The following is a 25,524-nucleotide window of genomic DNA, read 5'->3' on the forward strand; positions in this document are numbered from 1 at the left end:
CCCGACCTGTGCAGACAGAGCCGCTGTTTGTCACTGGGATATAATGGGCTGATGTACCTTGTCTCAGTGTATATATACGGCAAAGAGTCAGCTGTAGGTTTGATGAGTCATTTCCACACATGGTCTTCTTGGCAAGGCCAGTTTATTTGTATTGCACCTTTCAACAACAATTGCTTTACATAATATATAATATAATATAAAAGAACAATTTAAATAGGATTTCAGTAAATATATACAGATAAAACAGAACAAGTTTTTCTTAAGATGATAGTAGGCTGATTTTGTAATTGCTTTTTTTAAATTGAAATTTAGGTCTGAGTCCATGACTTTACCAAGATGTCTGGCTTGGTATGTGGTCTTTAACATTACCAATTGAAGCTGAGCACTAACTTTCAATCATTCTTCTTAGGCCCTAAAAATAATTATTTCAGTTCAGTTTATCTTTTATTGAAGAAAACTTTGGCGCATCCAATCATTGATTTGTTCAATGCACTTACTCAGTATTTGTATGGGACCAGTCACCTGGTGCCATATATAAATCTGTGTGTCTCCTGCATAATTATGTTCATTTTTATAATCTGAGCTGGTTAAAGCATCTACATTTTGAACAGAAAAGGCCTGAGAATGGAGAATTGGGGAACACCACAATGCCAATTTTGTAGACTCAGATGTGTAATTGCCCATCGACACAAAGTAGTACCAGTTTAGCACTGTGCCAGAGTACCAGAGTTTTCCAGTCAGTAATATGTTGTTGTTAAACATGTTGAATGCAGAACTGAGATCCAATAATACTAAAATAATACTAAGACTAAAATCTTTCCACAGTCTGTGTTTAAGTGAATGTCTTTCAAGTGTTTTTTTAGTAATTTACTGATTTCTTGTTAACTCTGATTGAACATTTGTGTGCACTAAGATAGTCATCTTAAAAAAAACACAGAAGGGCAATATTCGAAAGAAGAAAAATGTCCTTTTGACATCTGCTTGCATTGGAAGTTGGGAGGCATTGAATCCATAAGAACTACTACATGGCTGTTATAAACTTAAAATCAAAATTGTGCTGATAATTTAATCATTACTTAGAACTTATTTGCCTGCCAAAGATCTGATTTTTAATGAAGCTAAATTCAGTTAAAAGCTGTCTTTACAGATATAAAGTTTTATGTAGGGCTGAAGACAGACTGTGGTTAACAAGGAATGAAAACCAAATTTGATCAATTTCAGCAGTCAGTCTATAATGCATCCTGTTTCCTAACAGATTAACTAGATTTGATGATTGAATAAAGAGAAAGCTTGGGGTGTAATTGAATTGAGTTTAATTCTAATCTGCTTTATTGACAGCAGAGGTATTGAGTCAAAGTCTTCCCAACATCCCCCCAAAAATCAAGTATTTCCTCGCTTTATTTAATTATTACAGCAGTTCAATTATATTTCTTGTTTCTAGTTTTATTTAAATCAAGCAGTTTGTCTCGAAATCACCTTCTGCTTAGTAAACTATAAAGCAGACTCTAATATATAATCTAACTTTTTTAGGACTTTGTCTATATTTTCCCTATATGTAGTGTCAGATTAAAGAGTCATTTTCCAACTTTCCCAAAAATGATTAACCCGTAAAATAAAGTGTATAAATAATTAAAATTAATTGTCCAACATGAGGGTCTAAATGCTGTTTTTAAAGCCTTCTTAAACCTAAATTGTGGCTCATCCCCTTTGATTGGGAGCAGGTGGGGGCTCTATTTAAGCCTGTCTTATATAGACTCGCTCTTTTTCTGTCTTCTCCTGTTGGGTGTGGAGACGTGTCTGGGCTGGTGTGCTGCCAGGTGCTACAGCCTTGTTCCATGCTGCTGCGGAGGCTGCCGGGTGCCACAGCTATCTAAGGGGCCAACACTCGCCAGCACGTTTCTCCTCCCACTCTTGCTGTTCTGGATAATACAGATTGTTCTGGATATTGATTGTTCTGGATATTGGTACAGATTGTTCTGGATACTGGTATAAAAATTGTCTGGATATATGGGACTGTTCTGGGCGCACAGAGCTGGTTTGGATCGATACGGCGAAGCGTTTGAACACCCAGACATTGACTTTGTAAATATTGGTATTAACTGTGTATATATTGCATGTGGGTTTTTGTCCTTCTTTTCCATGTGTTGATTTTGGTTTATTTTGTTTCTTTTAATTATGCATGCTGGTTTGTTGATTTTTGAATTTTGTTTATTACTTTTCCAGTATTCATTGTATGCTTTCTTGTAACAAAAGATCCCTGCTATTTTAATATAACATTTGAAACATAACAAAATAAAATGTGTATATTTTTATAAATATATTGTCTCTGACCCCTAATTTTGGATAAAAGGATCTGTGTACTTTTGAAGGTCTTGGGCCTATCCCAAGTGGTGTTGTCGGAAATTTTAGCTTCTCTAGTGTCCTAGGCCACTCGCACTGCCACATTAGCAAAAACCCCTGTTTGGTCTTTCACAAATGTGCTCGTTCATGTGTAATTACTTCCAACTAATCAAAGTATTCTCGTAGAGCGTAGAATCTGACATTCAGAATACATACGGGCGAGTCACTCGAATGACTGCAGCCATGTAGCACCTCCATCTTTAAAACACATTAGCCAAAGAGGGACATACCTCTGCATTTCGCCCTCTTACACCTATTGGCACAGTGACGAATGCCAGGGGGAGACTACTTGCCAGGGAAGCGAAAAAGAGCATTAAAATGGCAAAGCAAAATGACCAAAGTTAATATTGGAGTGGCTAGAACAGCATGTAAACGATGGAGAGAGTTAATTTGGGGTTTGGCCACCATAGGAGGAGGGGCTAGAAATAATATTCAGTTGGTTGTCATATACAATTTCACCACTAGATGGGAGAAATTCTTTACTAGCAGACATTCTGTTACTATAGATATTAAATGATGTATTCATTTTCAGTTATTTGTTCATTTTGTTGACCTAAAAATAGCCAGAAAAAATATTCATCACTTCAGTCTCCACAATGAAATCAACAAAGAAGAAATCTACTATTAAGGTATTTTATTTACTATGTTATATTAAACTGAGATATGTGTATCATGATAAAGGACACTGGGATGGATGTGGGTGTATTTCTCATAATTAGACACAATCTGCAAAACATATTTAATAATTTCACTCATATCTGGTGTTAATAAATAAGCTAAGTACTGTAGCTAAGTCTCATATGAATGTATGTATGTCTAAGTACTCGTATGAAATCTACAATTTCTTGGGTAAAATAGTGCATCTCATCACTGTATACTATACTGACATGACCAAATCCAACAGAGGGGGCTAGGACTGCATGTCAAAAGAAAGAGGACATACCATATTACTGAAGCCATACTCTGGATGGTGTTGCCCTGGCCTCCAGCACCACTGTTAGAAATTTAGGAGTTATCTTTGATCAGGATATATCCTTTAATGCCAATCTAAAACAAACCTCAAGAACAGCCTTTTTTCATCTTCGTAACATTGCCAAAATTAGGAATATCCTGTCTCAAAACGACGCTGAAAAACTAGTCCATGCATTTGTTACTTCCAGGCTGGACTATTGTAATTCCCTACTGTCAGGTTGCTCAAATAAGTCTCTTAAGACTCTCCAGCTGATCCAGAATGCTGCAGCGCGTGTTCTCACAAGAACTAAGAAAAGAGATCATATTTCTCCTGTATTAGCTTCTCTGCATTGGCTTCCTGTTGAATCCAGGATTGAGTTTAAAGTCCTTCTCTTGACCTACAAAGCTCTAAATGGTCTAGCACCATCATATCTAGAAGAGCTCCTAATACCCTATTGTCCTACTAGAGCACTGCGCTCCCAGAATGCAGAGTTACTGGTGGTACCTAGAGTCTCTAAAAGTAGAATGGGAGCCAGAGCCTTCAGTTATCAGGCTCCTCTCCTATGGAACCAGCTCCCGATCTGGGTTCGGGGGGCAGAAACTGTCACCTCATTCAAGAATGAACTTAAAACTCTCCTATTTGACAAAGCTTATAGTTAGGGAGTGAGGAGTTGCAGTGTTCACCTAACTGGCCCAACTGCTTCTCTTCATAATTGTTAGATTAATAATACATAACAAAGTAGAGGGAGGCAGGCCAGCCAAGCCAGATCCGGCAGGGGGAGAGTTCTAAGCCCGAAAACGCTACCTCTCCTTATGACCTGTCTCTCTTAGTTACCTGTTATAGTTACGCTGTTATAGTCCTAGACTGCCGGGGGACTTCCTTCCTTTGACACACTGAGCTGCTCTCTCCTCTCCCTTTCTATTACTGTTACTATTACTATTACTATTTGTGTGCAGCCCGTCCCAGAAATGCTTGTTACTAATCCTAGCTTCTGGGGAGTTTACTCCCCGGAGTCCTTATGCTTTTTTTTCCCCCAGCGTATTTCCTTGGAGAACGTTGGCACCAAGACCCTGGTTGCAGCTGTCGCCGTGGTCCTGCTGCATTCCCTGGTGAACTCAGCGATGCCCTGCAATGTCATGCTGCGTCCTGCTGAACCCTGCAGCTTCCCGCTACATCCAGTCACTGTTCCATTATTAATGTGACTACTATCGCCACTGTTCATCACACCCCCAACCGGCTCGTCAGACACCGCCTACCAAGAGCCTGGGTCTGTCCGAGGTTTCTTCCCAAGAGGGAGTTTTTCCTCGCCACTGTCGCACTGCTTGCTCTTGAGGGAATTACTGGAACTGTTGGAATTGTTGGGGCTTTGTAAATTATAGAGTGTGGTCTAGACCTACTCTATCTGTAAAGTGTCTCGAGATAACTTATGTTATGATTTGATACTATAAATAAAATTGAATTGAATTGAATTGAATATTAATTAGCTTGGTGTAGTAGCTGAGTCCCTCCATCCTCTCCAGCCTTTTACACTTTATTAAGGGCTCTGTATTGAATATGTCAAAAGCAGACTCAGTTGCTCTGTCCTTCCCTCTGTTGGACACAGCTCACACTAAAATTATGAATAACATAAGTAAAGTAAAGCTGCCCACAATAACTCTGTATTAGAAGTTGTTCTCCTCCTCCGTGTCAGAGCAGACGTTTCTTTTAGCCGTAACTGTGGTGTGTGATGTGGTTATGTCACAAGTTCCCTCATAAATGCAAAACAGTTTACTCACAGGATGTACAACTTTGATCTTTTATATCATCAGAGACACATTTGTGTAATGCAAGGATGATTGTAGTAGCTGAAATCTGGGCTCCAACCACCATGTGCCTGGGTACTGTCTTCAAGTCTTAAGCCCTGTGTTTTTGTGGCTTCTGTCTTATCAGCATGACCATCGTTTGACTCATATAGGCAGACATTGCTTTTGTGTGCGTATTATCTGATCAGTAGCTAGCTAAGTAACTGGGTGGATAAACGCAACTGTTTCCATTTATGGAAAGAAAAACAAATCTTGCTACTGAACCATCCCAGTTTGTGTTTTTTACTTTTTACTGTGCAAATGATATGGTGCCAAATAATGTAAACAGACATATGTGAGTTATTGGGCAGCAAGGGGGACATGATTATGCAAACAGAACACATCTTGAAACACAAATTAGAGACTGTGAAGAGCAACATTAAATTACTTAATATGTTGCCTTGTGCTCTTTTATTTTGCAAACATTGGTCAGAGCACCGTATTTCATTTTAACATCTTGTCTGTCTGCCAGATCGAACCGCTGAGAGACTGCAGGATGAGAGCATGTTTACAATATGAACCCGATCATAATCTCTCACTCTTAAAATGTGAGATTGCAAGCCTCTTCAATGTAAACAGAGGAAACTTTTCATTGAAAATCCCGCCTAAAGCCACATTTCACAATATCTATGCCTTTCCTGGAATGGTCTTCATCTTTTTACAAATGAAAAGTCAAGTTCAAAAAGCACCTTTTCTCTATGCGATACACTACTACAGCTTCAGTTGGTCTGGTATGACCAGTTGCTTATGGTGTCCTGTACTTGTGCTACTATTACACACATAAACATTTTAGTGGTTTTATCACAAAAGTAAAAGTGCACACATGTCAATTTTTGTGATGCAATTGTAGCCAAAGGGGAAATTGTTCAGTTAGTCTCAATTTAAGGCCCATATAAAGACATCTTACTCAGAATATTTCCTGCAATATTACAATAGTTTTACTATATAAATAAAATAGAATATCAATAACTCTTAATGAAAGAAGCTCTTACTCTTCTTTCTTCTGCTATAAAAGACAACATAATGCAGCCATAAATTCACCAGCCATAATGTCCTTCTCAGGCATGAGGAGAAACCTGGAAGGGAGGGAAGAGGCACCAGACCCAGAGGGGAACTTTGAGAGGTTTGTAGCGTTGTGAAATAATTCTGAGGCCTGGTCAAAAGTTGTGAGTGGAGCGAGTACAATAGTTCAAGCAGCACAAGTGTCCAGACCAGGCTGCAGCTGAGCTGAGCCCAGTGAGAAGTCCTGAATCTGCGAGTCTGTTGAGGCCAGCGTGACACCAACGTTGCCTCCAGTCCCAGCAGCCCCAGCAGGAGCAGAGAGGCCAGGTGGTGAGCATCAAGCAGCTGCAGACAGAGCATGCTCACAGCCTCCCTCCACCAAACTGATTCCCCCTCCTCCATGAGGCCCGTTGTAGTCTCACAGCCCGCCTCCTCCATCAACCAGACGAGTGGCGCTCCCGGCTGAAGCATCCAGTGCAGCAGCACGAGGCTGTCTGTCAGAGCCAGCCGGCCCAGGAGCACAGTGGAGGGCTTGGTGGAGATGTGAGGGGAGCGCAGCAGCAACAGGGCCCGCAAGCTGAACACACAGCCCACCAGCAGGGGAAGGCCTGCTGTGTGGGGGAACAACAGCACCGTCACCAGCTTCAGCAGTAAGAAGAAACGCAGCCATCCTCTAGAGGCCGAGAGCACTCCCTCTGTGGCTGAACCAGGCCAGCACCAAGAGCGCATCTCCCAGACTGTCTTTGGTGTGATCTGCAGAGAGTTCAACACGTGGAGGTTAGCTCACTACTTCTTTTGGACAATCTATTTAGTATAAATAGATATTCAGCATGCCTCTCTGATCCACCCATTCAAAGGCGCAAACACGCCACATAATTCTCTTCACAGCTTTCTCCTTTTTTATGACTAAGCCACAGTGTTGTGTAAGTAGGCAGAGGCCCAGGCAAGCAAACAAGCCATCCATAAATCCTTCCGTGTCATAGACATGATTTAACATGACTAAGGTAGAACCTCACCTGGCTTTATTTAAGCATTTGCGTGGCATGTAATTACTTTGAAAATAAAGGATTAAAGGGGCCTCAAAAGCATACAGCACACCATGGGCGATTTTAGACCCTTTTTATATCATCTCAGCAGGAGACGGTTGTAAAGTTTAACGTTGGTAGTCCCCAGAGAAGAAGTTGGTAATTTCATGGCGCAGATTAATACCGAAATTGAAACGTAAGCAACTAAAATTGCTGAATGTTAGAACATTGTGTGAAATTGGTCATTATTACTGTGACTTATAAAGTGTCAGGTTTAGTTCCAGCATAGTGTTGATAGTGTCAATAAATGTTAGTAGACGTTCTTCAGTAGCTAGCTCAGAGCGGTTAGCAAGGCACTGTATCCGTGTCACATTGTCATTAGGGGCTAATGAGCCTAAAGGTCTGGTCCTAGAATCGCCCCTGCGACACACTATGACACTTCATTCACTATCATCAGTTTATGGATGGCAACAATTAAAAACAGTCAGAAAAGTTTTATGCGTTTTATGTCACCTCACATGATTTACATTTCATTGAATTTGATACATGCGACTCTTACAGTAATCTGTCTATTGGACATATTAGAATCTTTTAAACTCAAGCATGCATTGCCTCAAATGCGGATTCAACTGATGATGCAATAAACACATGTATCTACCTTTAAAACTGAATCTTGTTTGTGAGGGACTCACCTGTGTACTGACAGGAAGTTGAGATTGAAATCCATTGTCCCGTTTCACCTGGATGTGGGCTGGAAGCTTTCCCCCCATGCCAGCCCCTCTTCTTCTCAAAGAGGCTGAATGAGAGTGTGTGTGTGTGTGTGTGTGTGTGTGTGTTTGTGTGTGTGTGTGTGTATGTCTCTCTCTTCTCTTTATCAACGCTGGTTGCTTCAACTCAACTGGCTCAGTCCGCAAATGTCATCATGTCTCATCTGGAGGAGAGCCAGACTGCATCTGACTCATGTTGGTGGATGATCTGTGCCCTAGGGGTTTCCGTGCATCATTGTTATCAGTGTAAACCTGTCTAATTTTTCCATGCAACACAGAGCCAAAAAAGGAGCTTTAAAGCGCCCATATTATGCTCATTTTCAGGTTCATAACTGTATTTTAAGGTTGTACCAGAATAGGTTTACATGGTTTAATTTTCAAAAAACACCATGTTTTAGTTGTACTGCACAGCTCTCTCTCACTGCTGCAGATCCTCTTTTCACCTGGTCTCTGTTTTAGCTACAGAGTGAGACCTCTTTTCATCTTCTTCTTCTGTACTATCTTTGATTGCACTCGCACATGCTCAGTAGCTCAGATGTAGAGCATGTCAGCTAGCTAACTCTAGAGACAGTAAAAGACAGGCTGTTTCTCCAACTTTGGTTAGTTACAAGGCAGGATCAGCTGGGAGACTTCTAAATGAGGGCGCACATGGAAGTAGTTCTTTTGGAGATTATGGTGAACTTGTGTGTGTTGTAGCAGTGCTTTGCTATTGAGAACGACGTAGCATGCTAGCGTTAGCATGCTAATGCTAACGCTACGAGCTAACGGTTGTGGTTAGCTAGCTCATTTCGGACTGTGACGTCACAGTCCGAGCCGATTTTGACCAGCTCACCAGGAGACTGAAGGCAGGACACATTCAGAAACCGTATCTCACTCAAAACACCATGGATGGATTGTTTTCAAAGTTTGTATGTGTGTGGAAGCACCAGAGACACAAAAGAACACCCCAAATACCAGAAAAAGTGATTTTTTTCATAATATGGGCACTTTAAATGCGGAGAGTGGGTGCCAGGGAGCAAGTTGCCAAGATTTCTCACATACATTCAGTCAAGGAAGAAACTTTCATACTGACTAATATCAAATCAATATAGATTCCCAAAACTGCATACCTCATTATAAACACATATGTGATGTAATAAATGTTTCCACAGCTTCAGGTATTGAATGATTTATGTTGCTGTTAAAGCGTAAGTGTTAACAACCCACACGTGTTGTGAGTATTTCAGATGTTGTTTTAGGGCAGGCGTGGTAAAATACACCGTATCCACGGCAACTAAGGTGTGAACTGAATGATACCTTTGTTACCTCTGCTAGACAATGTGACTCAGCCATAAACTGACTAATCACTCAACTCACTCTGGCGTTACGATTGGCATTGCTTAATTCATTAGTTGCAGCACTTCTTTGATGGTTGACTGGGAACAGGTGGTTTAAGTTTTAGTTTGGTGCACACTACGCGCACGTGATGGTGTTTAACAGGCCAGGTGTGTGATTAAGCGTATCACATATGTGAGTATTTGTGTACGAGCTCTGGTATGAACTTAAAATGAACCCTCCCTCTTAAATATTCTGCTTATATATGTTTATATAGTACTAACTTGTTTTTCCAAACAGGTTTTTAAGGAAATAAATATTATGTGTTCACTGGAAAAATAGATGGTGTTGCAGAATGTACAAATTTCCCAACTTTGTATAAAAATGAAGGTGTATGTGTATTTGTTTATGGCCCTGATTACTTACTGGTGGACTCAGGTGCTTAATATGGTACCCCCATGTTCGGAAAACAAAGATACTCTCTTGAATGCTCCTATGTATGATAAAACATGATGTAGTGCCCTAAGGGGTGCCCTTTAGCTTTTAAAACACGTCCTTAACGTTGTGAAACGCAGTTTGGTTAGGTTGAGGCGCGAAAACTACTTAGTTATGTTTAGCAAAAGATAACCAGTGTTTGATTTCAGGCCTGGTATGAACCGCTGGAAAACCAAGCTATTTATTATCAATAGTTTGACACAAATCTAGCACAGGCCAACCAGTAGACTTCAAAATGATCCTAAAGTACCAACGCCGCAAAGCTGTGACTGCACTTCTGAGAAGACAAGAAACTCAACATGTTAGTGTAACAGATGTGGACAGGGTATGAAGACAGACAACCTCAGCTGACGGTTTTCCAAGATTTATTTGCTCTGCAGAGGACTATATCACATTAATTGGCTTCTGGTCTATCCTGTCCTATCCGCACCTCTGCTCCTCAGCAATACAAGACGGTATTGTCTAAGAGTGATCTAATTTTCTACCATACATACATAAAAATTACAGTATAGTATATCATTCAACTCTTAATGTGCACATTGCTAGCCAACAGGAGCAATTAGAATAGACTGGGAAAACCTTACTTGAATTATAACAATATATGTGAAAAACATGAGAAACAATGTTTTATATTTTGTAACAGTTTCAGTGGGCAAAGTTAAACAGTACGTGGGTTTGGGTGACTGTACAGGTAACAAAAAGAATATAACGTCTAACAAAAGCGATACACATACATGCAGAAGACAATATCACATTAACTGGCTTCTGGTCTACTGTTTCCTATCTGCACCTCTGCTCCTAAACATTAAATAACAGAATTTACACACTCAAAATGGACTGTAGAGCCTCCGTTATTTGCATTACACAGTAACAGTAACCTACCCATGGACAGTATATGAGAATGGACCAACAGATCCCGTTGCTCTGGACGGAGACCAGTGAAGGATATTAGAAGCACTTTTCCGGTGAGCGCTGAGCGTTACTGAGCAGCCTCCACCTGAGAGAGACGACCTAGATGTGATGTGAGCAACCTGTCTGAAAGTGTGAAGTCTTCTGGTAGCTGTGCCGAGAGAAATCTCAATCATTCCCAATCTTACAGAGACGGAGAGCGGAGGTATATGTAAGGAGATAACATAGGCACAGGCTAATTATTGCTAACTAAAATGCTAGTTAACATCAGTAATTAAACCTAAACAGCTCATGTAAGTCGAAACTGCCTGCGAGCTTCTCCTGTACTATACGGTAATTCCTCTACTGTGTGACAGTAAGTCGCCTGGTTATGACACAATCATTAGCCTATTTATATAAAAGCGTCTGCTACGGAGCCATAACGTGAGGTACAAGGTAATGGAGCCTTTTATACATTGTCGTGTTTCTTTAGAAATAAACAATGGACAAATAGAGTCTTTAAACGCTCCAGATGTAAAGTTATTCGCTGTCAAAGTGACGTCAAAATGAATGGGAGTCAATGGAATACTAACAGGGTGTGAGTGCCAGTTAGCATCAAAATGGTGCCATAGGAGCTACGCTTGCCAGACGCTCGCTTACCCCCTTGAACCTACCTCAGCAATACAAGACGGTATTGTGAGGAAGAAACGGAAGCTATGGCAACTTAGGAGGTATAATAGAGGTGCAGTGCAGCAACATCGCAGGAAACAATAGCAATATGATAAATAAATTAAACTCAATAAGATAAAATTCACAAATATCCTACAAATAATTAAATGATGATTAAAATGAAATTAAATATAAATTGGAAATTAGAATTAATAAAATGCATTTTTCACTCTGTTACATTTGGCATTGCTTGTATATCGCTACAACGTTGACTTAGCTGACCCAGTCGCCTTAGAAGTGGTACGTGCCTCACGAGTTTTATAGCCAAATGTTTGTATGATTAATGTTAACAAATGTAACGTTAACCGTAAGTTAAAATTCATTACTTCCGTGGACTTAAAATCATTGTTTTATTTGATGGCCTTGGTGCCCTGGCATTTGGCCAAGTGGCCTTGCCCCTAAAATGATGTAACTCCAGGCCTGCAGATGAGATACATTTCCCTGCATGATAAGTGAATCTGCCCGTTTATTTACGTGGAATACACCCATGATACCTCAAATTACTACTGCACGGACTCATGGTGGACACAGATTACTTCATACAACCGCTGAAAGATTGAAAGATTGCCTTATGACTCACATCCCGACCATGATCAGTGAAAACTTCCACTAAAATGATCTTGCAATGAACTGAAACCATAAAGCCCTGCTGAGTCCGCTGCTGTACACCATCTTCACCTATGACTGTGTAGCCTCCCAGACTGACACCAGCATTTTCAAGTTTGCGGATGACGCTACAGTCATTGGGCCGATCACTGGTGGTGAGCAGACTGCATACAGAAGGCAGGTGGCTGAACTGGTGTCCTGGTGTCAGGAAAATAATCCCTCCTTAAATGCAGACAAGACCAAGGAGATGACTGTTGATCCTAGGAGATGGAGGAAGGTGCAGCCCACACCACTATACATCGGGGAGACAGAGGTAGAGAGAGTGAAAACCTTTAATTCCTCAGAACAAGCATCAGCGAGGATCTCACCTGGTCTCACAACAGCCACCAGCTCCTTGAGAAAGCCCAGCAGAGACCGTACTTCCTAAGGAGGCTGTTGAAATTTGGAATGTCAACCAAAATCCTCAGCAACTTCTACAGATGTACAATGGAGAGTGCCATCACCAGCTCCATCACAGTGTGGTATGGAGACAGCACTGCTCGGGACAGGAAGGCTCTCCAACCAACGTGTTATAAAAACGGCACAACTCATCTGTGGGGTAGCCTTCCCATCACAAGAGGACATGTACATCACCAGGGTCATCAGGAGGACCCACAACATCATTAAAGACAACACACACACACAACACAGTCTCTTCACACTCCTGCCCTCAGGAAGGCGCTACAGGAGTGTGAAAGCACAGACAACAAGACTCACAAACAGCTTCTATCCACAGGCCATCAGACTCCTGAACAGCAATATCCCCCCACACACACTCCATCCTTCCCTCCTAAACTCCTCTCACACCACATATACATCTGCGTGTGCGTGTTTGCACACACTCAGCTATGTCTGTGTCCTCCACGCTGGATAGGTTTGGGATGTTATCTTAACAAGGCCTAAAGCCATTCCTTTGGTGAATGGAAATATTAAACCACATGTAGCTGTAAAGGATCATTTAAATATACTATATTTTTTTCCATGTACAGAGATGCTGCACCATTACTGAATAATGGCTTTAATTGTGTTTTTGTAAAATGAACCAATAGAGTGCTATTCTATTATATGTAATATTAACTTTGCATATATGCAATGCTGAACGGTCAGATGTAGCTACTGCTGTTTCCGCTCACCTGAAGCATTCAGGATGTGTGAAACAATATCTGTACATCAACTCCTGCATGTACGATGTCAGCAAATAGGAAACCACAAAGGTTAAGAAGTTGGTTGTTTCCCTCCACTGGCAGTAAATGGCCTGTCTATGAGCCCCGCTTTGTGAAACTGTCCACCAAACTGCTGAGATGAACAGTACATTTCCGAGAATGTGACATACATAAACGTCTTAGTCTGCAGGGTATTACCAACTCTGTCAGAGCAACAAAAGGACCATTTGACTTACAATAGATCTCAGTGTAAGCAGACCACCCAGATATTAATAGTCTTTGACTTTAATATGGTTTGTTTTTTAACCTTAACTCTATAAATCTGTCTGTTACATTGTAATAAATTAACTAAACTAAACTGTACTTTGCAAGTAGTTCAGGCAAACAGCGGTGGGGAGCTTAACAACTTCCCAGTATTGTAAAGAATATACAAATGATGAAATTAATCACACGGCGATAACTGATGTGTGTTAGCTCAATGGAAACAGCTGGTCTCACTTCCATGAAAGGAGAGCAGAGGAGCTGCTGCGTCCAGCTCAAATATGCAGGGCCTCTGTATCCAGTAAACAGAAATTTAACAACTGCTCATGCCTAAATGATAGCATTTTGTCAGTTCTTCCCAAACGACTCACATGAGTGCTTTCTGATCTACCAACTCTATGGTTAAGTTACATTAAGTGAAAATGCAGATTTAAATTAAGAAGAGGCAACTAAAACAACTTGGCTAAGGAACTATCATGGTCATGATTAAGTTCAGGGAAAGACTGTGTTTGTGTTGAAAAAGAAACCAGTGTTGACTGTCAGTAGGAGATAGCATGCAAACCACGTAGTCAGGTGTCAAAGTCACACACTTGTTATTTATCGTGGCCTCCTCTTTAAAGTGCCCATATTATGCTCATTTCAGGTTCATAATTAGGGCCCGAGCGCCGACAGCGGTGAAGGCCCTATTGAAACTGAAGGATTTATTGTTTCTTTCTATTCTTTTCCCGTCAAATGAATTGCCTTTTTGAGGGGCTTAACATATTCAAAAACTCACCAAATTTGGCGGTCGCATCAAGTCTGGTGAAAATGTACGTATTTTAAGGGTTTCGGGAATAGGCGCACAAAAATGACTCACTAGCGCCCCCTAGAAAGTTAAGAAAATTGAGCCCCTGCAGTGCGTTTAACGTAGACTCACGAAACTTGGTACACATATGTATCATGTCAAGATGTACAAAAACCTTCATTAGAGCCATACCCTAAACCCAACAGGAAGTCTGCCATTTTGATTTCAAAGTTCGAAATTAGTGCGATTTTGGCCATTTCCACATGTCGTACTTTAACGAACTCCTCCTAGAGATTTCATCCGATCAACTTCAAACTCGGTCTGTGCCATCTTAAGATGTTAAAGATGAAAAGTTGTTAAAAGAAAAACTTTTCGTCATAGGGCGTGGCCGTGGCGGGGAGGCCATTTTGTGCGTTTCGCCGCCGAAACAGGAAGTGGGTGTAACTCGAGTGTACGTTGTCCGATTACCTCAAAACTTTTCAGGATTCATAAGAGTCCAACCCTGAGGACAATTAAAGGCCGATATTTACTTAAAGTCATAGCGCCCCCTAGTGGCAACAGGAAGTAGGCCTAAAAGTCAAGGTTCTATACTTTAACGAACTCCTCCTACAGATTTCATCCGATGGACTTCAAACTTGGTCTGTACCATCCCAACACCTTAACGATGAAAAGTTATTAAAAGAAAAACTTTTCGTCAGACCGTGTGGGCGTGGTGTGGCGGCCATTTTGAGTGTTTAGCGATGACCAAAGAAGTTGTTGTAACTTGAGTGTACGTTGTCGTATCTGCCCGAAATTTCTCACGATGGACAAGGGTCCATGCCTGAGGACACCTACAGGCCAAAATTGACTTTTGGTCATAGCGCCCCCCCCTGGCCACAGGAAATGCGGCTTATATGACAAACATCATCTGATTTACATGAAACTTAGAATGTGTGGTCTACATGTTATACTGAGCCGCCTCCTATAATATGGCCACGCTTGAGTAAGTCATAACATTTGAACCGTTTAAGGTAGAGTCTTGTGTGAGGTGTCATTGAACTCAGCAGAGACTTCGTTTTTAATTGGTCATGGTTTGACCCGCCCCCTATGCTTAAGCCCCGCCCCCTTTCATAAAATTTGAACTTTTTAAGGTATACCCTTGCGTGAGGTATCATTGAACTCAGCATAGACTTCTTTCTTCATTGGTGATGGTTTGACCCGCCCCCTATGCGTAAGCCCCGCCCCCTTTCTTAAAATTTGAACCATTTAAGATAGACCCTTGTGTGAGGTATCAATGAACTCAGCAGAGACTTCCTTCTTCATTGGTGATGGTTTGACCCGCCCCCTACGCTTTTGCCACGCCCCTTTTCACAGCTAATGAACTGTATGACGTAGAGTCTTGTGTGAGCTATCGTTGAACTCGGCAGGGAGTTCCCTTTTCATTGTTGACGATTTGCGGCGTCTGAGTGCCGCGCGAATGCACGGTTGCAAGGAGCGGCGTCCGCCGGTAACCCCGGCAGCGCCAAGAGCCACGAGGGGCCCGTTTTCGCTTTTTAATTTTTAATTTTCAAAAAACACCATATTTTTGTTGTACTGCACATTGCTGCAGCTCCTCTTTTCACCCTGTGTGTTCAGGTCTCTATTTTAGCTACAGAGTGAGGCATCGCACTTCTATCCCATCTTTGTTGGGAGTCGCACATGCTCAGTAGCTAGGTAAGGATCACATTAGCTAGCTGTTTGTTTCTACAACTTCAGTTAGTACAAGGCAGGATTAGCCCGGAGACTTCTCCTAAACAAGGGCGCACTTCCAACTTTGTGTAGAATACCTGCAGAACAGGGACATGGAAGTAGTTCTTTTGTAGATTATGGTGAACTAGTGTGTGTTGTAGCAGTGTTTTGCCATTGAGAACGAGCTAGCATGCTAGCGCTAGCATGCTACAGTTAGCCACCTCGTCTCGGCTACTGACGTAGAAAGCCCTGCAGAACAGCTCACCAGGAGACTGAAGGCAGGACACATTCAGAAACCCGTATCTCACTCAAAACAGCATGGATGTTGTTTTCTTCCAAGTTTGTATGCATGTGGAAGCACCAGAGACACAAAATAACTAAATCCCAGAAAAAGTGATATATTCATAATATGGGCACGTTAAGATGGTTTGCAGCAGCATTACCAACATCTTACTGCAACATGTCGCTTTTTTGTTTAAATTTCCCATTTTCTCATCATTTTAAAGGTCTCTTATCATTGCAGTGCAGGGCCGGCCAAGTATATCTAGCATTTACATCCATATTGACCAATTCTGACTGATTTATGTACCCCATGTAGGCTGAGTCCTTGGCAGAGGCCTGGGTTTGAATCCAACTTGCAGCCTTTTGCTGTGTGTCATCCCCTTTCTCTCCCCCCCTTCCCGTCATTCTTCAGCTGCTCTAAAAATAAATAAAAATACTGGCTACATTTAAAGATCCCATTTTATGAAAAGAGCACTTTTAATGGGATTTGGGGTGTTCTTTTGTGTCTCTGGGAAAAAAAACATCCATGCTGTTTTGAGTGAGATACGGTTTCTGAATGATTCCTGCCTTTAGTCTCTGGGTGAGCTGTTCAAAATCTGCAGGGCTTTCAATGTCATTGGCCGAAACAAGGTGACTAACCGCCAGCATGCTACCTCGTTCTCAACGGCAAAACACTGCTACAACACACACAAATTCACCCTAATCTACAAAAGTACTACTTACATGTCCCTGTTCTGCCGGTATTCCACGCAAAGTTTAGAAGAAGTTTCCCGGCTAATCCTGTCTTGGACCTGACTAGCTGATGTGATCCTTACCTAGCCACTGCGCATGTGCGACTCCCAACAAAAATGGTACAGAGCGATGTCTCACTCTGTAGCTAAAACAGAGACCTGAACACAGGGTGAAAAGAGGAGCTGCAGCAATGTGCAGTACAACAAAAATATGGTGTTTTTTGAAAATTAAACCATGTAAACCTATTCTGGTACAACCTCAAAATACAATTATGAACCTGAAAATGAGCATGATATGGGAGCTTTAAGGTAAGTGCGTCTGTGCTTCTGTTTTATACATATGTGCTTCCTAACTGGTGCACCTAAATTCGTATTCTTATTCTTTATTTTATAAAGACAACACACATTAATCAACATTTCTGTAAATGTGCCAGTGTTATCCAGCCGGCTAATTTTCAACTGTAGTCCTTTGGCCAGATGATTTTAGACCAGATCAACAGGAAACAGCAAGACATTAGCACAGTTACACATCAACAGTATCCACATTCAGTATAAGAAGCCATGCAAGCATCAAAACACAGCCAAGCAACACCGACCAGAGCCATCTTCTTGCACTGTTCAACCATGTAAAGCAGTAACAAGCAGTAATAAAAAGATAAAATAGGCTCATGAGGGAGGCGTTAATATAGCACAGGTTAAAAAGATGGTAAAATAGTTAAAATACAAATAACTTTTTCATACATACCCAAGAAATGCAGGGTGGGCTAAATTTGATACCGGGCAAGATATCAAACATCAAACATGTTAGCAGCAGGTCAGCAGTGATAACAACAATAATATAAAAGTACCTGGAGATTAAAAATGTTCACAAGTCTGACTCTCCAAGAGCCAGGCCTTGAGACTTTGTGGGAAGTTATGGTAAGTGGTGCAGTTTCTTACAGTTTGCTCTAACAGAAAAACATGATTGACTAAAGGAGCTGGACCTGTAAGGGGTTACACAGTCCCCTCTCTAGACCTAGTGATTCTATTGTTAGAATTTATTTGCCTAATAAAATTATTGAGTGGCGGAGGAGCTTTGCCATTCAGGATCTTGAACATAAGGCAGAAGTCATTCTATTTGATTAGATTTTCCCAACTAAGGATGACATATTTGTTAAAGGGGTGATAGAATGATTATATAGGGTATTTTACACTGTTCCTTAAGGTCTCCTAATAGGGTATGTAACATTGGTTGGGCTGAAAATTGCCCGAATGCTATTTTATTAGGCCCTTAACTACCCTGTGAATATGGCTCTATTTGGAACAAGAGCTTTTCTTCCAAATATGGTATGCTCATTAATATTCCGAATGAGCTACGTGCTGATTGGTTTGAGCAAACTACTAAATTACTGTGTTGCTGCCTCACCGCCCGGCCTGCCTTCCTTCACAGACCCCGGCCTGCTGTGAGGTACTTGGAGCTCCGTCACGACTGGCAGCCCACTGCACTCCATACCCGCGCAAAGTCACCGTCTCTTGGGCTAATGACAACCAAATGCCCCTGCCCTGACAGAGCTCCAGGGCCTGCAACTCCCCTCTTCCTGCTAGCTAAATGCCCGGTGTATGTGAGTGAAAGCGCGGTCAGCGAGCTTTTTACGCCAGCAATCTCTTACCACAGGTTTCAGTTAATCTTTTAATGTGTGTAATTATAACGTGTTGAGTTATTTAAACAAACGATTGGGGAAATAAACGCCGCTCGTCCACGAGTCCCATTGATAGAGCCTGCGGCTGGATGTAGCTAGCTCTATCAATGAGAGCTAGCTAGCCTCCTCTTAGTGTTGAGATGGGTGGTCATTTGTTCAACAACACATTTCTCTGCGATTTTTGAGACAACTGGTAAAATGCTAATAGGCCTGTAATTGCTCACATCAGTTGGGTCCCCTGTTTTATAGACTGGAACAGCTATGGCTGACTTCCAATCTTTTGGAAATTTCCCTTCTCTAATTGAAGCATTTATTAACTTTGTTATTGGTTCAATTAAGGTATCTGCGTGGCTTTTTAAAAGCATGGCATCCAGTACAAAAATATCCTTTGATTTGGAATTTTTAAGAGAGTTCAGAGTTGTTTTTACTTCAGATTCAGGGACATCTTTTAGGGAGAAGACCGATTGAGATACATCTATAGATGGTAAATCTTGAGGTGCAGGATAATTAGTTTAGTATTTCCTTAACAGAGTTCACAAAGTAAGAGTTAAGGAGAGTTGCTGTTTCTACAGCTCCTTTTACCAGGCAGCCGTTGTCATTCATTTCCAGCTGTTTTGTTATGTCATTAGGCAGTTTTCCAGTTAGTGTTTTTAAATTGGCCCAGATTTAGATAGCTTCCCCTATCAGACTAACAAAGAAATTAGCTTTAGCCGCTCGGCAAAAGCTAATTATTGATTTGTTACAATTGTGTAACAATGGAAACACAAAAACCTACATCTTGACTAAAAGAACCACACTTGAGCCCCTTTACAAACAGTAGCAAATTTCCTGAAAATGCAGAGTTGACTTAACAAAAACAGAATAAGCCATTGTGGTCAGTTACTGTAAAAGCATCAATCAATCAAGAGTACATAGAGAAAATCCACTAACAAATAAAAACTGTATGTTGCCCGCGATGATGCATTTATTAGTCTATTAAGCATTTTGACAGCCCACCCACATTATTGGATTTTGCAGATTGTTACAACTATGATCCACAAGCACCCCCAGCTCATGAAACTCAACCACCATTTGTTGTCTACCACCTGTAGATGCAGACAGATGGTATTCTTAGCTGTAATCTGTGCATCTTTATTTGAATTTGCTGTGTGATTTGTTTTAAGTACTGATGAACTCGTAAATGAATGCAGTTTCCTTGCCATGTCTGATGTACGGTTAAGTGCCGGGAAAGAGGAGCGTAACTCTTGCCAACAATAAGACCTGAATCACTGTGCAATCATTAAACAATTAGGTCCCACATCAGGGTTAAGTTATACACTGAAAATGAACTATGTGGGTGGAGAAATGAAAGCATAGTGGCTCTGGGCATCAGCTTGCCACTTCAGAGAACTTAAAATGGGATGACTCAGAAAGTACAGATGCACTTTCAACATCTCTCAGAAGGGTCAAAACATTTATCACAGCTTTCTGCCCCTGCCATTATTCTTTGCGGTGCACTCAATGCACTATCAAGCTAATAGAGTACTACTTCTCTGATGATGTATAGACAGTGGTGTTGATATAGACGACGATTCAGAGGCTCTGAATGTTTGTCTTTGCTGGTGCCTAACAACTAAATGAGTTACATATGAATTACCCTGCCCTTCCACCACACAAGGCCTTTCAACTGCAAAAATGAGTGCCCATTTCCACAGTCCATTTACCAGCTGTAAACTCATTAGCAACATACAACGGAAATGCTATGGAATAAACAAAAGTCTTCCATTATCAGTCAACAGGGATGGTTTTGTTTGACCCATGTATCGTTATATCTCTTTGCTCTACCACCTCACACCTCAGGTGACAGAGTGTACACATTAGTCAACATGAATAAAGTAAATATTTGTCATGTCAAAAGAGTACTTTCAGAATACACAGACAGTTACAGTACAACAGGCCAGACGAGCTTACACAAGCAAATTACACAGAAGTATGAGATGATAGATAATGAACAGAAGGAGTTTATGTTCTGTGAGGAAGAAGGACAGATTAGGTATGTTCAGGGCAAAAACAGGCCTCTAGGTGTCTACAAAATTAACAGTAAAAATGTGACTAAAGCTGAATTAGAGCAAATGTTTCAATGGAGTAGGATTAATAAAGCACTTTTCTTGTTTTACCCTCAGTTCTTTTTCCATTTACTGTAAATGCGCGGCTGCATGGTCGATTATGTCATTGGGCTTGATGCTGTTGAGCTGCACAGAAGACGAGACAGGCCAGTCCTACTTGAAAAGCTTTCTAACAACTGAGGCTGTAAGGAAGCAGCCACCTGCTGCAGCGTCCTCCACCCACTGCTGCTACGACATCTGGCAGACGAGGCAGAGAGGCGGAGGAGACACACACTGAAGCAGCACTGCTGTTGTGCACATCAACCAGGAGAGAAGACCAACAGACTGGCTGCACCGCTCTGTAACCAGACCAGGAACTCAGCGCTAAGGTAGGACACTTTGTTAGAGCCACATTTCATAACTATGAAAGTTATACTTTTGCTAAATCAGAGATGTTTTCTGTAATGTAACATGTCAAGTGTTTGAGCACATTTTCAGATTGTACAGGAGACAGCATGCTTTAAATATTTCTCTCAGTCAGAAGATAAACAAGAGTGACAATGAAAGCAGTCATGTTTGATTTGATAATATCCTCAAAGTTACTCACTATGCAAACTGTGCATCAGATCTACACAGATAAACAGGTTTACAGTAACATGCACAACATTCTGCATTTTATATTATCAATGGCAGCCAGAAAAAGGTTAGAATTTGCATTTGCATTTTCAATTGATGTTGCCACTAAATGTTACACATATGCAAGTTACTTTATTATTTATCACCTCATGTACAGATACACAGAGAGTAAAACAAACAATGTGGCATCAGTCTGCTTCCGTGTCCTTCAGTAGAATTCATCAGAATGTAATCCATCCAACACAGAGTTGGTTGCAACTAAATTCATCATGAACAATATGATATATAGCATTTCTGAAAAGTATCTTTACAGCAGGAAAAGACACGACTTACATGAAGGGATTTACCTTGTTTCACCCCAAAACAACCTGGTAACACATTTGAACAATTTCAAGTTTATTTTTGCACACATCATAACATTTTATATATTTTATTAAGTATTTGTTAATGATAAGAAATCATATGTATATTGTCAATAACCATTATTATATATTAACTAATTATTTTATATTACACTAAATAACATACATTTTAACATTATTAATAATTAGTATACATCATAACAGGGTAAAGTTTCAAAATTCTTATCTATCTTTCTGCGTTTCCTCCGGAGTCTGCACAGCAGCAGTTAATAGCGGCCATCTCTGAAACAATCTGCCATATCCCAGTTATCACACTCTGTGATCTCTCTTTTTCAGTTTGCACACATCACCATGTTGTTTCTATTTGTCTCTGCAGCTGCAGGTGTGGCCACAAATGGCGTACATGAATCTGACACGCAGCAACTCTGACTGTTCCTCCATTGATGACTTCCGTAACCAGGTTTACTCCACAGCCTACTCCCTCATCACTGTGTTCGGCCTGGTTGGGAACAGTTTAGCCCTGGTGGTGCTGATCAGAACATACCGCCAGAGCTCCCCCTTCCATGTCTACATGCTGAACCTGGCTGTGTCTGACCTACTGTGTGTCATGACGCTGCCACTGAGAGTTATCTACTATGTGAAAAAGGGTCAGTGGGACCAGGGCGATTTCCTGTGTCGCATCAGCTCCTACGCCCTCTATGTAAACCTCTACTGCAGCATTTACTTCATGGCAGCCATGTCCATCACACGTTTCTTGGCCATTGTCTTCCCTGTGCAGAACCTGCGGCTGGTCACAGAAAGCCGTGCTCGCCTGGTGTGTGTGGGTGTCTGGGTGTTTACCTGTCTTTCATCCTCACCCTTCCTGATGTCTGGCCAGCATTTTGACTCCGTCACAAATAAAACCAAGTGCTTTGAGCCTCCACAAGGTGCCGGTGTGCAGAAACTAGTCGTGCTGAACTATTTGTCTCTGGTGGTGGGCTTTGCCCTGCCCTTCCTGGTCATCCTGCTCTGCTACGCTGGCATAGTCCGGGCCCTGCTGTCCCGCACCAATGCTGCCCGCCGCCAGCGGGGCACAGGCACCAGAGCCATCCGAATGATCGTGATCGTCCTGCTGACCTTCCTGGTCAGTTTCATGCCGTACCACGTGCAGCGCACCGTCCACCTACACTTCCTGTCCCGGACTGACAGCAGCTGCTCTGAGAGGATTGCCATGCAGAAGTCCGTTGTGGTGACGCTGAGCCTGGCTGCTGCCAATTCGTGCTTTGATCCACTGCTTTATTTTTTCTCTGGAGAGGGTTTCCGCAGTCGCTTGTCCTCCATGCGCCAGTCAATGAAGAGCAGCGCCATGTACCGTATAACCAAGATGAAGTCGGCCACAGAGCCAGAGTCTGGGGAAAACCACCAGCCGAGGGCCAGTTAATTTACACCATCAAACAAGCAGCTTGTGATACGTTTAGAGAGCTTAGCTTAGCTTATGAAAGGAAGAAAAAAGCAAAAAAATATATAATAAGCTAATTAGGGCTGGTTAACTGCGCTGACCGGTAAGGGCTCTCTTCACAACAACGGGTCTTCTTCCAAAGATTTCCTCAAACGGTGATCTGCTTTGAGGAGTGTAGCATCATTACTTCTAATTAGGGCTGGCCAATATATCGATATCACATCGACATCAATATATTAGACTAGATATTGTCTTAAATTTTGGATTTAAAGTGTTGTCTTTTCTTGGTTTTAAAGGCTTCATTACAGTTAAGTGATGTAATCTTATTATTATTTGCCTTTACCCACTTAGTCATTACATCCATGGTAATGATGATTATTTATCAAAAATCTCATTGTGTAAATATTTCATTAAAGCACCAATGGTCGATATTGTGGCGATTTGCACACTTTAGCTCTGAAAAATATTGAAACTGGTCCAGCTGGGTGAAATGTTTACTATCATAGACCTGGAAGATATTTACTTCCATGTTCCAGGCATTGGTCATTTCATAGAAATAAAATGGATAGAAAGGCCATTTCCTTTCAAAACAACGTAGCAGAATGGTCAGAGCAGCAGCCATTTTTATGTGTACCGTTGCCATGGTAACGTATAAACTTCCGATAATAAGCCGACTTCCAGCATGCATTCTCTAGAATAATAAATATCAATTTCAATGGAAAACATCCTCCTGAAACTTGTAACTTAAATGCTTAAAGTGCCCATATTAGGAAAAAAACTTTTTTGGGGTGTTATTTTGTGTCTCTGGTGCTTCCACATGCATACACACTTTGAAAAAAGCCATCCATGCTGTTTTGAGTGAGATACGGTTTATGAATGTGTCCTGCCTTCAGTCTCCGGGTGAGCTGTTCAAAATCGGCGCGGCTTTCTACGTCACTAGCCGTGTGCCCTCGTTTAGAAGAAGTCTCCCGGCTAATCCTGCCTTGTACAGGCCGAAGTTGGAGAAACAGCTAGCTAGCAATTGTGATCCTTACCTAGCTACTGGGCATGTGCGACTGCCAACAAAGATGTTACAGAAGTTGAGATGTCTCACTCTGTAGCTAAAACAGTGACCTGACAGGGTGAAAAGAGGAGCTGCAGCAATGGGCAGTACAACAAAAATATGGTGTTTTTTTTTTAATTAAACCATGTAAACCTATTCTGATACAATCTCAAATTACAATTATAAACCTGAAAATTAGCATAATATGGCCACTTTAAATACTCTGTTTGAAGAGCAGCACCATGTGCCAGAGTCTGGGGAAAACCACCAGCCGAGGGCCAGTTAATTTACACCAGACAGGAGGGTCATCAAACAAGCAGCTTATGATACGTTTAAAGAGCTTAGCTTAGCTTATGAAAGGCAGAGAAAAGCTTAAAAAAAATACAATAAGCTAATTAGGGTTAACTCATTAACAGAGTATTTAAGCATTTAAGTTACCAGTCTTAGGAGGATGTTTTCCATTCAAATTGATATTTACTATTTATTATTCTGAGAATGCAGTGTTCAATATTTAAGTGGTGTTGTTGCTGCATTATCATTAACCAGTAGCCTAATGTTTGCCTAAACGTTTTCCCAAATTACAAATATAAATACACAGTATATCAGTGTATGAATGTATTGTAGATACTGTATACTTGTAATATGTCTTTAATTTAGTCTTGTATCCCAAGAAGGTCTAAACTCTGCTGTTTACTGTGGACCTTTTCTTAACTATTCTTCAGCTCCTTATTTATATCACTGTTTTTTTTTTTTAAACACATTTGTGGCAATGTTAATGTTGTAATGGCCATAACCATTTTTATTATGCGTTATTGTGATTTACCATGCTTGTTATCATTACTTTTACTCAATTTGGATTCCTATTTGTGGTTTTTGAGCCATAGATGTTTAATATTTCTGCGCATCTTTTTGTAAAAAATGATAAGCATGATGATAAACGTTTAAACCGTGAGGGGTCTCTCAATCGAAACAATGAATTTAAACACTGACTTTTGGAGAGCGCTAGCTGGCTAACTTAGCATAGATTAGTTGACTACATAGCTAACGTTACATGGCAAATTGAATTGTGTGTTAACCGTGGTCAAAACAATTATATTAAAAATACATTCATGAGCATGTTGAACGTTGTTGGAACCTCATAACGTTACCATGCGGCTTAGCAAGAAGAAGGAAAAGGGAGGAGAAAGAGAGAAGAAAGAAGAAGAAAAAAAAATAAAAAAAAAAAAAAAAAAAATAAAAAAGAAAAGAGGAAAGTAATAGTAGGGGGGAAAAGAAAAAAAAAAAAAAAAAAAAAAAA

The 25,524-nt window shown here is 41.1% G+C and overlaps 2 protein-coding genes across 3 annotated transcripts; one reads left to right on the forward strand and one right to left on the reverse strand.

Moving 5' to 3' along the window:
• Positions 1 to 5,134: 5,134 nt before the first annotated feature.
• LOC120566298 lies at positions 5,135 to 8,137 on the reverse strand. The gene is made up of 2 exons (XM_039812651.1): positions 7,913 to 8,137; positions 5,135 to 6,948 (listed from the first exon to the last, which is right to left on the reverse strand). Exons 1-2 carry the CDS (start codon positions 7,988 to 7,990, stop codon positions 6,166 to 6,168), a joined length of 861 nt encoding a protein of 286 aa, XP_039668585.1. The 5' UTR covers positions 7,991 to 8,137; the 3' UTR covers positions 5,135 to 6,165.
• Positions 6,897 to 24,015, forward strand: cysltr1 (cysteinyl leukotriene receptor 1). 2 transcript variants are annotated; one of them, XM_039812649.1, is made up of 3 exons: positions 6,897 to 6,972; positions 20,828 to 21,138; positions 22,124 to 24,015. In XM_039812649.1, the coding sequence occupies exon 3, from the start codon at positions 22,142 to 22,144 to the stop codon at positions 23,165 to 23,167; it is 1,026 nt and encodes a 341-aa protein (XP_039668583.1). In that variant the 5' UTR covers positions 6,897 to 6,972; positions 20,828 to 21,138; positions 22,124 to 22,141; the 3' UTR covers positions 23,168 to 24,015. The 2 variants fall into 2 exon arrangements, with proteins under 2 accessions (XP_039668583.1, XP_039668584.1); XM_039812650.1 differs by having other exon boundaries at positions 22,130 to 24,015.
• Positions 24,016 to 25,524: the final 1,509 nt, after the last annotated feature.

Source organism: Perca fluviatilis, chromosome 10, assembly GCF_010015445.1.
Source record: "Perca fluviatilis chromosome 10, GENO_Pfluv_1.0, whole genome shotgun sequence".
In the NCBI taxonomy this organism is placed as follows: Eukaryota; Metazoa; Chordata; class Actinopteri; order Perciformes; family Percidae; genus Perca; species Perca fluviatilis.

What these genes read in the sequence shown, in the direction of transcription:
- cysltr1 (XM_039812649.1), top strand. Translation starts at nt 22,142, where the DNA reads ATGGCGTACATGAATCTGACACGCAGCAACTCTGACTGTTCCTCCATT.
- LOC120566298 (XM_039812651.1), bottom strand. Translation starts at nt 7,990, where the DNA reads ATGGGGGGAAAGCTTCCAGCCCACATCCAGGTGAAACGGGACAATGGA. An exon ending in AACTTCCTGTCAGTACACAG is followed by an intron (nt 6,949 to 7,912) that starts GTGAGTCCCTCA and finishes AACTCTCTGCAG; the next exon opens with ATCACACCAAAGACAGTCTG.